We start from the raw sequence: 10000 nt of genomic DNA, 5'->3' as shown, positions 1-10000 counted from the left end.
TTTAAGAAAATATGGCAGCAGTGCTAATCACCCTCGAGTCTCAACCTTTTGTAGCCAGAGTATAGTATATGAACTTCATAGTGTAAGTAAAAATACCCGCCTTTATCGTCTAATTTACTAAGATTCGGGAGCGTTTGTTTATTTGAAATGTAAGCTAATCTTCCTCTTTTTCTCTCCCTCTCAGTGGTTCCGTCCCGTCTCGTGGTTCAGAATGAGAACAGCCAACCTGTGACGGCCGGACTTTTAGGCCCCCTGACGGAGGGCCAAAAGCTGACTCTCTACTGCGTCGCCACAGGAGGTAAGACGTGGCTGCATTATTATTGTTTGACCTAAAAATGGATTGTTCTTGACGTTTTGAATCACTTTTGTTAATTTTTTTTTTTTCCAGTCTCGAAATGTGTATTTTTGTTGGAGCACTTCTTTCATTTTTCATCTCGTAAAAAGTATTTTTAAGTGTCTGAAGCTTTCACTATACTATTCACTTCCTGATATTCAGATATAAGAACATTCATTATATAAAGAAAACTAATGACAGTATCTTTCTCTTGTACCTGTACGAAAATGTTCTTTAAATTGACGATAAAATCAATTTTTGTATAGAGTTGTCTGTCATACGAGTATTCTTTCTTTTTTTTATGCGTCGCCCTTCTGGTGACTGAATTAATGCCATGGTTATTTCACTAATTACATGTAATACAGAATTTAAAGTTATAGTAGGTATTTGTGCGGTGTTTTGTATTAAAACCAACTCGGGAAACCTCAAATCAGAATATGTTCGATCTTTCTATTTTATGAGAATTGTTTCTGTGCCACTCCGAAGACAAACGATCCTTCATTACCTGAGAACCGCAGTAACTAAGGACTCGGAATAATTAGAGGAGGCTGTTCTCCACCTTAATTACCAAAGACAGAATTTCGTGAAATAATTGATCGCTTTGTACTTCTGGATTAGAATCATTTGTGGAGATTTCTGTCAACTGGAGGGAAGATTTACTAGTTCATGTCTTGTTTTGATAACGTACGAACCCGATTTATCCTTGAGAACGAATAATTCAGAACCTGTAGCCGATTGATTTGTTTTTATTTTTAGTGGGAAGATCTGCAGGTTCTTGTAGATATGAACATTAACGTGTGAGTTTAAGATGTCTCGTTTATCATCTAATCAAATAATCTAAGTTACATTGTTTAACTAATAGTACTTTTAAATATCATTCCTAATGTCATAAGTTCAGGTGCTATTTCACAATCTGATTATTCCATTTTTAGCGACACCTTTCTTATATCAGAATAACAATTTTTAATTGAATTTCAATATCGAAGCTTTTTGAATTTTTAGACAAGCTAAATTCCTTTATATAAAGGTAATTATTAATATTAATATATTTTAATATATATAATATATGATATATATATATATATATACATACATATACCTGAAAATGGCTATCTGAATAAAAAAAATTCATATGGTATCAGTGGAAAAGTCAGAATTTAAAATTTCAATGGCTATATCTGCACCGGGAAATTTAATTTTCCTGGAACGAGAGACAGACAGAGAAGCAGAGAGAAAATGAGAGGTAAAATTGATTGGATGAAAGTTTCTACAGTTAAATTCAGTGAGAGAGATGGAGTGATAAAACATTTGTTTTTCTTTTTTTTTATTTGAGTGAAAGAAAATAGAGATTCTTTGCAAGCGACGTTCGACCTTGCTCTCGTCAGGTGTGAATATTTCTCTTTGAAAGCAAAATTCCATAGCCGAATATTTTGGTGTATGGTTATTTGAGTATACATAGCTTTTGTTTATATGAGTATGAGGCTTTTTTACCTGATGCAGGTAGTGTATTACCTGAAACGGTCTATTGATTAATTCGTCGAAAGATACTATTTGTTTAAAGGACTAATGCTTCATAATGAATAGTTCTGGACTTTTACTGGAAACAAATCATGAAATCACGTACTTGCGATTTCTGATGTATATCCTTTGGTGTGTCAGTGCGTGACTAGTCTTTATGTTATAAATCTTAGTTTTTTCATTAACTCAATGTAGAGCACATGCGATTCGGAGTAGTGATCAAAAAGTTTAAATTTTTCTCAGTTTTCTCCTTTTGTTTGAATGTTGTTTCTATATGTGAATGTGTGATTGTGTTGTTTATTAGCTTTATTTCTTACAAAATCGTTCCTTTTTTCTTTGGCGTCCCTCTCTTTTTCATCAACTGTGAATTATATTGTGGCAGGTAGCATTGCAAATCTGTGCTATTTTTAGGCGTATGTAAATGTTTGATCATCTGATTAATAATAATAATAATAATAATAATAATAATAATAATAATAATAATAATAATAATAATAATAATAATAATAATAATAATAATAGTAGTAATAATAATAATAATAATAATATCGCATGTAAGTATCAGGTCTTTAATGTAGCACCTGGAATGTACGAAGAGATGATAAAAGATTCACTACAGCTTTACAATTATTGTGCCCATGTTTTTGCAAGTAGGAGTGAATTATCAGTGCTGTAAAGATATCAGGTTCGTACAACGTTTTAGGATCTACAATTGCGCGTGATACAGAGGGTATTAAATCTTTTCTAGCGTGGCACTTAGAGCCAATAAAGAAGTACTGTAATTCTCTCTCAAATTGACTAGAAATAGAAAAAAATTACATTGTTGACTTTTTTGTAATCGTATCTTTCTGGGATATTAGCAGCAAATGCATTTAAAGTTAGCATTCATTCCCACCATATTATAATTTAAAGACTTTCATCGATGTTAATTTTATAAAAGATGTGGTAACAGCGCCTTAATAATAAATATGACCAGAAAACATTAAATAAGAAACAAAAGTGGCAGAGAGAGAGAGAGAGAGAGAGAGAGAGAGAGAGAGAGAGAGAGAGAGAGAGAGAATCCATCGCACAACTTTGCGGTCATAAGGGAACTCGTACGTTAACCGTCCTTGAACAGTAATTGGCTAATGACCGTAATCATCCACATATCAAAGATGAGAATCTATAATTACGTTCTGCATAATGAATGCGAAGGGTAAAACACTAGTTCACTGACTCGTTCTATAAATCTATGTCCACTTACTAATCTCAGGAGCGAAGGACGCAAGCTTGGCACGGAATAACAACCTCGTTTTGTTTTCGAATGCTTACATGATATATGCTGGCGGAGGAAATCATAACGTTTAGGAAGGATCGCCGCATGAAGTAATGGATAGACAGGATAAGGCTGGGTAATTTTCCCTGTGGAAAATGGTCGGTGGAGGGAGGAAGGGCGATGCTAGAGCAACTCTTAGCGCATTCTCTTCTTGGAAAAGTTGACGGAAAGATAAAGGAAACACATCAGTGGATCATGATTGCTAACTGGGATTGATTTATCTTTAAACATTTGACTAATTATAGTTGTTGATGTCTAAGAAGCATTTTTTTCCTGGGACTGGATGACAGTTCACATTTGTTTTATTTTGGAAGATACGGAAGTTTGATTATTCGTTTTACTTATCAAAGTTTTAACGAATGACATGCCTGCAGTTTTAGTTTTGTGCATACCTAGTTTTATTTTCTTCAGTATAAGTGAAAACCCACTTCAGGATGTCTTATAACTAAATGCACCGAGTTTTACGCTCCAAAAGACAATTTCAAAACCACGTAACACAATTGGAGAATACTTTGTAACTCGAGTTTGCAAACTTTCGTGTTGCCCTGCATCAAAATCATTCAAGATCCTTTTAACTTAGTTGAACAACGTTTATCCTCCTCAACATAAATTCAGAGCTACTTGAGCATTTTGAAATTCAAGTCAACCCGTCGAGAGGAGTTACTACTTTCACATTTTCATGGAGAGAGCTTTTCACAAATAAAGATAATGCTCTGATCTTCTATTTTTTTCTTAATCGTCTCTGTCACGCTGAGTCCTATTACCCCTTATGAGTCGAGCTCGACGTAATGGGGTCTTGCATCATTTGTTACTAGACACAGAGACACTGACAGGTCGTTTCTGCCTCTAGCTCTTTTTATTCGGGTTCGAACGGATTACCACCCGGTTTAATAGGATTTCTTGAAAGTTGATTAAATTAATTAATGGATATGATTAGCGTGGTTGTTTCGTCTCGTGTATTTAACATGATTAATTGATCTAGGGATTTTTTGTTGGGGGCTGGGGAGCGCGGATGGGAAGGGGAAGGGAGGAGAGGGTGGAAGTAGTACAGTCTAAAATCGTTTCGATGGAAACACGCGCCACAACAAAAGATCACTCTCCTTTATTAATTGTTATTGTTGTTGTTCTTGTTTTCTTCAAAATTTCAGTGTTCACATGCCTGATTTGTTGACCCTTTGACCTTAGGTCAAGTATCCGAAACAGGAAAAGAAAAACCATTAAAAAAAACAGAAGACAGACTCACAAACAGTGTCCATTGTTATAGATTTTACAAGAAAGTTTCAAAATCATTTTAGGAAATGGAAACAAGAGAGTATTTTCTTAATCAATATTCCAAGAGGAGTGGTTAAGTGGTTCAGTATTTTTAATTAAAATACTGAACCTTAATTATTTCATCATTTAAATTAAATACTCACATCTTTACTCATTTACACTTTCATAATTTAATGGTTGTAAAGATGATTTTATTTAACCTTACTTTTTATGAAGAAACCTTCGTGTAAACGTGATTCACGTTAGTCAATGAAAAGATATGAAGATTAACTCTGTGTAATAAATGAAATTAAATGTTTCATTTTTTTTTTCAAACAAATAAACTTCATAATTCAATTCAGACATGTGAGTGAATCTTGATCGTAATTTGCTTTCTCTGATACAAAGATATCGTGATCCGCCTTGTCCAGCGAATTTTGGTTCATTTTGCAGGATAAAGATTCTTGATTCGACTTAAGCAGTAGATATAAATATGATCCATTTACGCAGTGAACAAAATGCCTGATTAAATGTATGAAAGCAATAAAAAAAATTCACTTTTTAAAACTATTATCTGTTTGGGAAAAATGAATAAAGGCCTAATTCAATTGAGATAATTCTGATCATTATTCATTAATTATTATATAAATTCAATAAGTGAAACCCATTCATATGGAACAAGCACAAGCGGGCCATTGACTTTAAATTCAAGCTTCCAAAGACTATATATAGTGTTCATTAGGGGGAAGTAAGAGGAAGTAAACTGGGATACAGGAAGAGGAGATCCCACTTATTAAAAATGAAAAGAAATAAATGAATAAAAAGATAATTTGATAAAAATGTATGAAACTGCAAGGAAAACAGTATTAAGGTAATAATGCATTGCATTTTCACTTGAAGTTCTGAAGTTCCAGTTGAACGACATCCTCTGGGAGGCTGTTCCACAGTCCAACGGTGTGAGGAATAAAGGTCTTCTGAATTGAATTGAATTGAATTGAATATGGAATTTAGGCCAAATGCCGAGCACTTGGACCTATGAGGTCATTCAGCGCTGAAAAGGAAATCGACAGCAAAAGGTTTGAAAGGTGTAACAAGAGGAAAACCTCGCAGTTGAACTATGAATCAAGTATTAGGAGAGGGTGGACAGTAAGATGAAGAAAGGGAATACGAAAGGAGGTACAGTAAAAGGAACGAAAGTGTTGCAGCTAGGGGCCGAACACGCTGCAAAGTCAAGTAATGCCTGCAGTGCACCGCTTGAGGTTCACTGTAGCGGCAGATAAAGGTTGATCAGGGTTCAATTGCGAATGTGAAAGGTCTTTGTTAAAATACAACTTATGAAAAGGTGACAAACGAGAGACCAAATACGATGAATATAAATCTTGATTTAATTTAGGTCTTAAAAAGATATGATGAAATGAAGACAATAAAAAATTGATAGAATTCAAGTCACGTATTCCCTGGTTACAATCACTACAAATGGTGAATCGCATGATTTATGATTTAGTATACTTCATGATTCACTGTACCTGAATAACTTTAATTATTTCGCCCGGTAAACAAAAGTCAGTATATAGGATTGCAGAATAGTGTAAATAATTTAGTGATGTGATTTCAACCAATTATTTATCATGGCTCTGTTATAAATTTTGAAGGACATTGAAGTATAATTTTTTAACGTAATTAACGCGTAATAATGTATTTTATTCTGAAAACTCAATTAGCATTTTGAAAGAATGATACCTCACGTGATATATAAAAAGAAATAATAGTCATTATTATATTTATTATTATTATTATTATTATTATTATTATTATTATTATTATTATCATCATCAAGTAATGCTTTTAATGTGCAAACTATGTTGCTTTGAATAATAATAATAATAATAATAATAATAATAATAATAATAATAATAATAACAATAATAATAATAATAATAATGAAATAATAATAATAATAATAATAATAATAATAATAATAATAATAACCTTATTTCTTTAGTTAATGCTTTCCTGATTTTTTTTATCGCGAAGGAGTGAGTAATCGCGCCATCTTACTACACAAAATAGTAGTTTGGTCTGTCTGTCTGTTGTCAGTAAGCACTTTTTACCGGTGCGGAATCCCCCGTAAGTGCTTAACAGCTGACGGACCAATTTATTAGCATTAGGAGTTAAAGAGGGGTGAAGGAGAGATGGTTTTTCCCTATTCGGTGACTACCTAACTAACAAGACCAAGCCATTTTCAAATCGTTGCTGAATATGGTAAGGTAGGGGTGAAAGTTACATCTGGGAAAACTACAGCTCGGTTGGTAGTTTACTGTAACATTGTGAATTCTTACGTTCTGACAAATGGGGCAGGTACAACAACATAGGAAATAACAAGAAAAGGAAATGAAAAGTTCGAGCGTTAGCTCGGCAAAAAAAACATCGGTATTAGATAACTGTTACTTTAGGGTACCGTCACCTCGTCTGGGGCCATGGCGCCCCGGCCTCACAGGCCGGGTACCGGGCCCCACTAACTAGTATTACAAGTATCAGCATATATTCAATCGTCATTCCTTAAATCCATAAGAGTTCTTCTGCCTATGAGACAAGTTCTCCATTATTCCGGAAAAGGAAGGGAAATTTAAACCGTTATAGTTTAGTCATTCCAATAAATCTTTTTTACCCGGAAAAAAAAAACATTTTCTTATACTGACGATATTCTGCCCGTCTCTTTTTTTATATAGTTTTGTATATATAGTCTGAAACTATATATATAAAAAAAAGATCTCACACATGACGCACGCCCAGTACCTGTATTAACATTACGCAATCAACTCGGCGATATTCATTTTATACAAGCGCGTGATTCGTTTTACGTATAATGCACTTTCTCCCTTATGTAATGGACAGTGCATTATTAGTTACGTGAAATTGGAAAGAATATTTCATTTATTTGAAATTACTTTTGAGTTCTAGGCTACGATCCGCACCCGTGATTAATGCGTTCGTGGAAACGTGATGTCAGTGCAATTATGGCTGCCAGCCTTCCCATGACCTATTTTTGTCAGAGCTGCTGCTGCTGCTGTTGCTGTTAGTCCTGCTTTAAAAGGAGGAGGAGTAGTGCTCATAATTGTTGTTGTTATTATTATTATTATTATTATTATTATTATTATTATTTTATTATTATTATTATTATTATTATTATTATTATTAAAATTTAGTAGAAATATTTATTATTATTATTATTATTATTATTATTATTATTATTATTATTATTATTATTATTATTATTATTATTATTATTATTCTCCTTGAGAGTAGAAATAAGATGAAGTAAGCCAGTTAAGCAAAAGGTTAATTGTAAAAAAGGAAGGAAGATGCATGAAATGCCTTTAGGTAATAGTAACAAAATTTCCCTCAGAACAACAATGCTTAAAGGTAGTTAAAAAAATTAGCTTCATTTTTCATATAAACATAAAGTATATAAACATAAGGTAGACTTAATGTAGTTACAAATTACCTTCTTATTTCATATAAATAGAAGGTATACTTGATAATGATGAGCGTGAGATTTTTTAGGGTTTTATAACAGAGATTGTACCTAATTGGAACACCCGAAAGCGTTAGTTTATGGAGGTGGTGAATTCGATGATGATGTTTGTGAGCATTATTGTTGGCCCCATTCAAAGTTTTGAACGGGTTCCAAAGACTGCTGTAATTTTTCCAACAAACATGTACACTCGATTGACAAAACCTAAGGCTGCAATGCATTGAGTCTTGGAAATCTTTCTTTCCATAAATTCCAAAGCAATTGCAGGCGTACTGCGAAAAGATCTGACGAATGAGACGAGAGAAGAGTATCGTCATTTCCACACACTATAAGTTTGCAGACTTCATTTGTCAGGAAGCTGTCGTCTAAATCGCTCGCAGTCAGAAATGAATTGAGAGAATGCAGGAAAAGATCCTGCACTGTCGCTGCTGTATATAGAAACAAGAATTTCAATTATTGCCGCTTTTGTTTCCACTGAATGTGACACTCGTGGAAGTGAAAGTGATGATTCAAACTTACAAAGACTGAAAATGAAATCCTTTATGTCAATTACTTTTCATTTAATTTAAGATGTATATAGCGGCAAAGATATCGATGCGAAGAAACAGATAAGATTGGAAAGGAAAATTTAAAGTAGGTTTGAACTGAAATTTTATGAAGTGCAACTTCATCCAGTTGTCATCAATATTTACCTCGGTTTTCCTTCAACGATTGCGTCGTATTAAGGAAAAAGGTGACTTTTTACTTTCCTCTTATTTCTCACATTTTTATAAATTAGGACTTACGAAGAAACCATCGAGAGTGAGAAAGCAGCTTATACAAAGAAAATTACTAATAAATAGATAACGGCTTGTACAATCAGTACTAACAATCTTCAGTGACGCTTTGAAGATATGGAGGACTGTTATTGATGAATATGTCCTTCCAAGAAGAGCTCAGTTATACATCCAACGAAGGCGGGGCATTCTGTAAAGTTTTCCCGAAGAACGTCAATGCTCTCAAAAGTCTCAGGTTTCCATTTTTTGGAAGCACTAGTGTGTTCCATAAAAACAGCTTATGTCATTCCTGAATCATCAAGCTTAATGGTCGAGGAAGAATAAGCTTTTTCTCTTTTCAGCTTATTTCGTTTCGAATACCATTTCATTGTCATTAGTGATTCTTCGGCGTCGGGTGAAAGTTTTTCCGATTCGAAATTCTCTGATTTGGCTTCTCAGTGTTTTTGATCGATGTTATGTCTTTTACATCTGAAAAAAAAAAAAATTTAATGAGAAATGGCTCTGCAACTGTCAGCAGACTGTAAGGAAAAAGAAAATTCAAGACTGAAAAAATGAAACCGTTAGGACTGAGATAATTTAGAATTTGCTTCTGAGACAAGTAAGAAAACAGCAATTTCCGCGAATTATTTGCTCGTGCGAGACGCTGTATTAACACCTCCCTCACCCTTCCCTTTCCTTCCTCCTCCCCTTTAAAAAAAATAAAAAATAAAAATACAAAACCGAAACTAGCGCCCTTATAGCAAGGAACAAATGAGTCACACCCCCCCCCCCCCCTTAAAAAAAGCACACACACACACACATAAAAGAGAGAGAGACGAAACCTCATGGTACGGGGAAAATTCTTCCATTTGTGTTCATGCGCCGTAATATGAGACATTGCTAGTAGGTTGCTCCCTTTATCGCGAAGAAGTTGATTCTTGGGAGGAGGAGGAGTAGGAGGCAGAAGAAGAGGAGGAGGCAGAAGAAGAGGTTGGTCTGCTCTGGCTGGAATTCCTCATTAGAGGGATTCGTATTTCGAAATATCTCGGCTCAAATCTGATTTCTTTTCATCACGGGAGGAATGTGATTCGAATTGGAGTTTTATTACATACGTTTGGTACTCACTGCCTCAAAGTCTCTCTCTCTCTCTCTCTCTCTCTCTCTCTCTCTCTCTCTCTCTCTCTCTCTCTCTCTCTCTCTCTCTCTCTCTCTCTCTGTTCTCTGCTCTCTCTCTCTCTCTCTCTCTCTCTCTGTTGTTGCTATAAAATAAATAGTGTTGCCATTTATTGTGG

At 34.3% G+C, this 10000-nt stretch overlaps 1 protein-coding gene across 1 annotated transcript in view; it reads left to right on the top strand.

The window, feature by feature from the left end:
• The window catches only part of LOC135200276 (nephrin-like), an 833838-nt gene that overhangs the window by 633719 nt on the left and 190119 nt on the right, over nucleotides 1-10000 (top strand). The window contains 1 exon segment of the mRNA XM_064228764.1: nucleotides 185-298. Coding sequence (XP_064084834.1) covers nucleotides 185-298 — 114 coding nt within the window.

The sequence above is a fragment of the Macrobrachium nipponense genome, chromosome 26 (genome assembly GCF_015104395.2).
Source record: "Macrobrachium nipponense isolate FS-2020 chromosome 26, ASM1510439v2, whole genome shotgun sequence".
NCBI lineage: Eukaryota > Metazoa > Arthropoda > Malacostraca > Decapoda > Palaemonidae > Macrobrachium > Macrobrachium nipponense.
The sequence above is the reverse complement of the archived record's forward strand: the minus strand, read 5'-3'. Positions and strand labels throughout refer to the sequence as shown.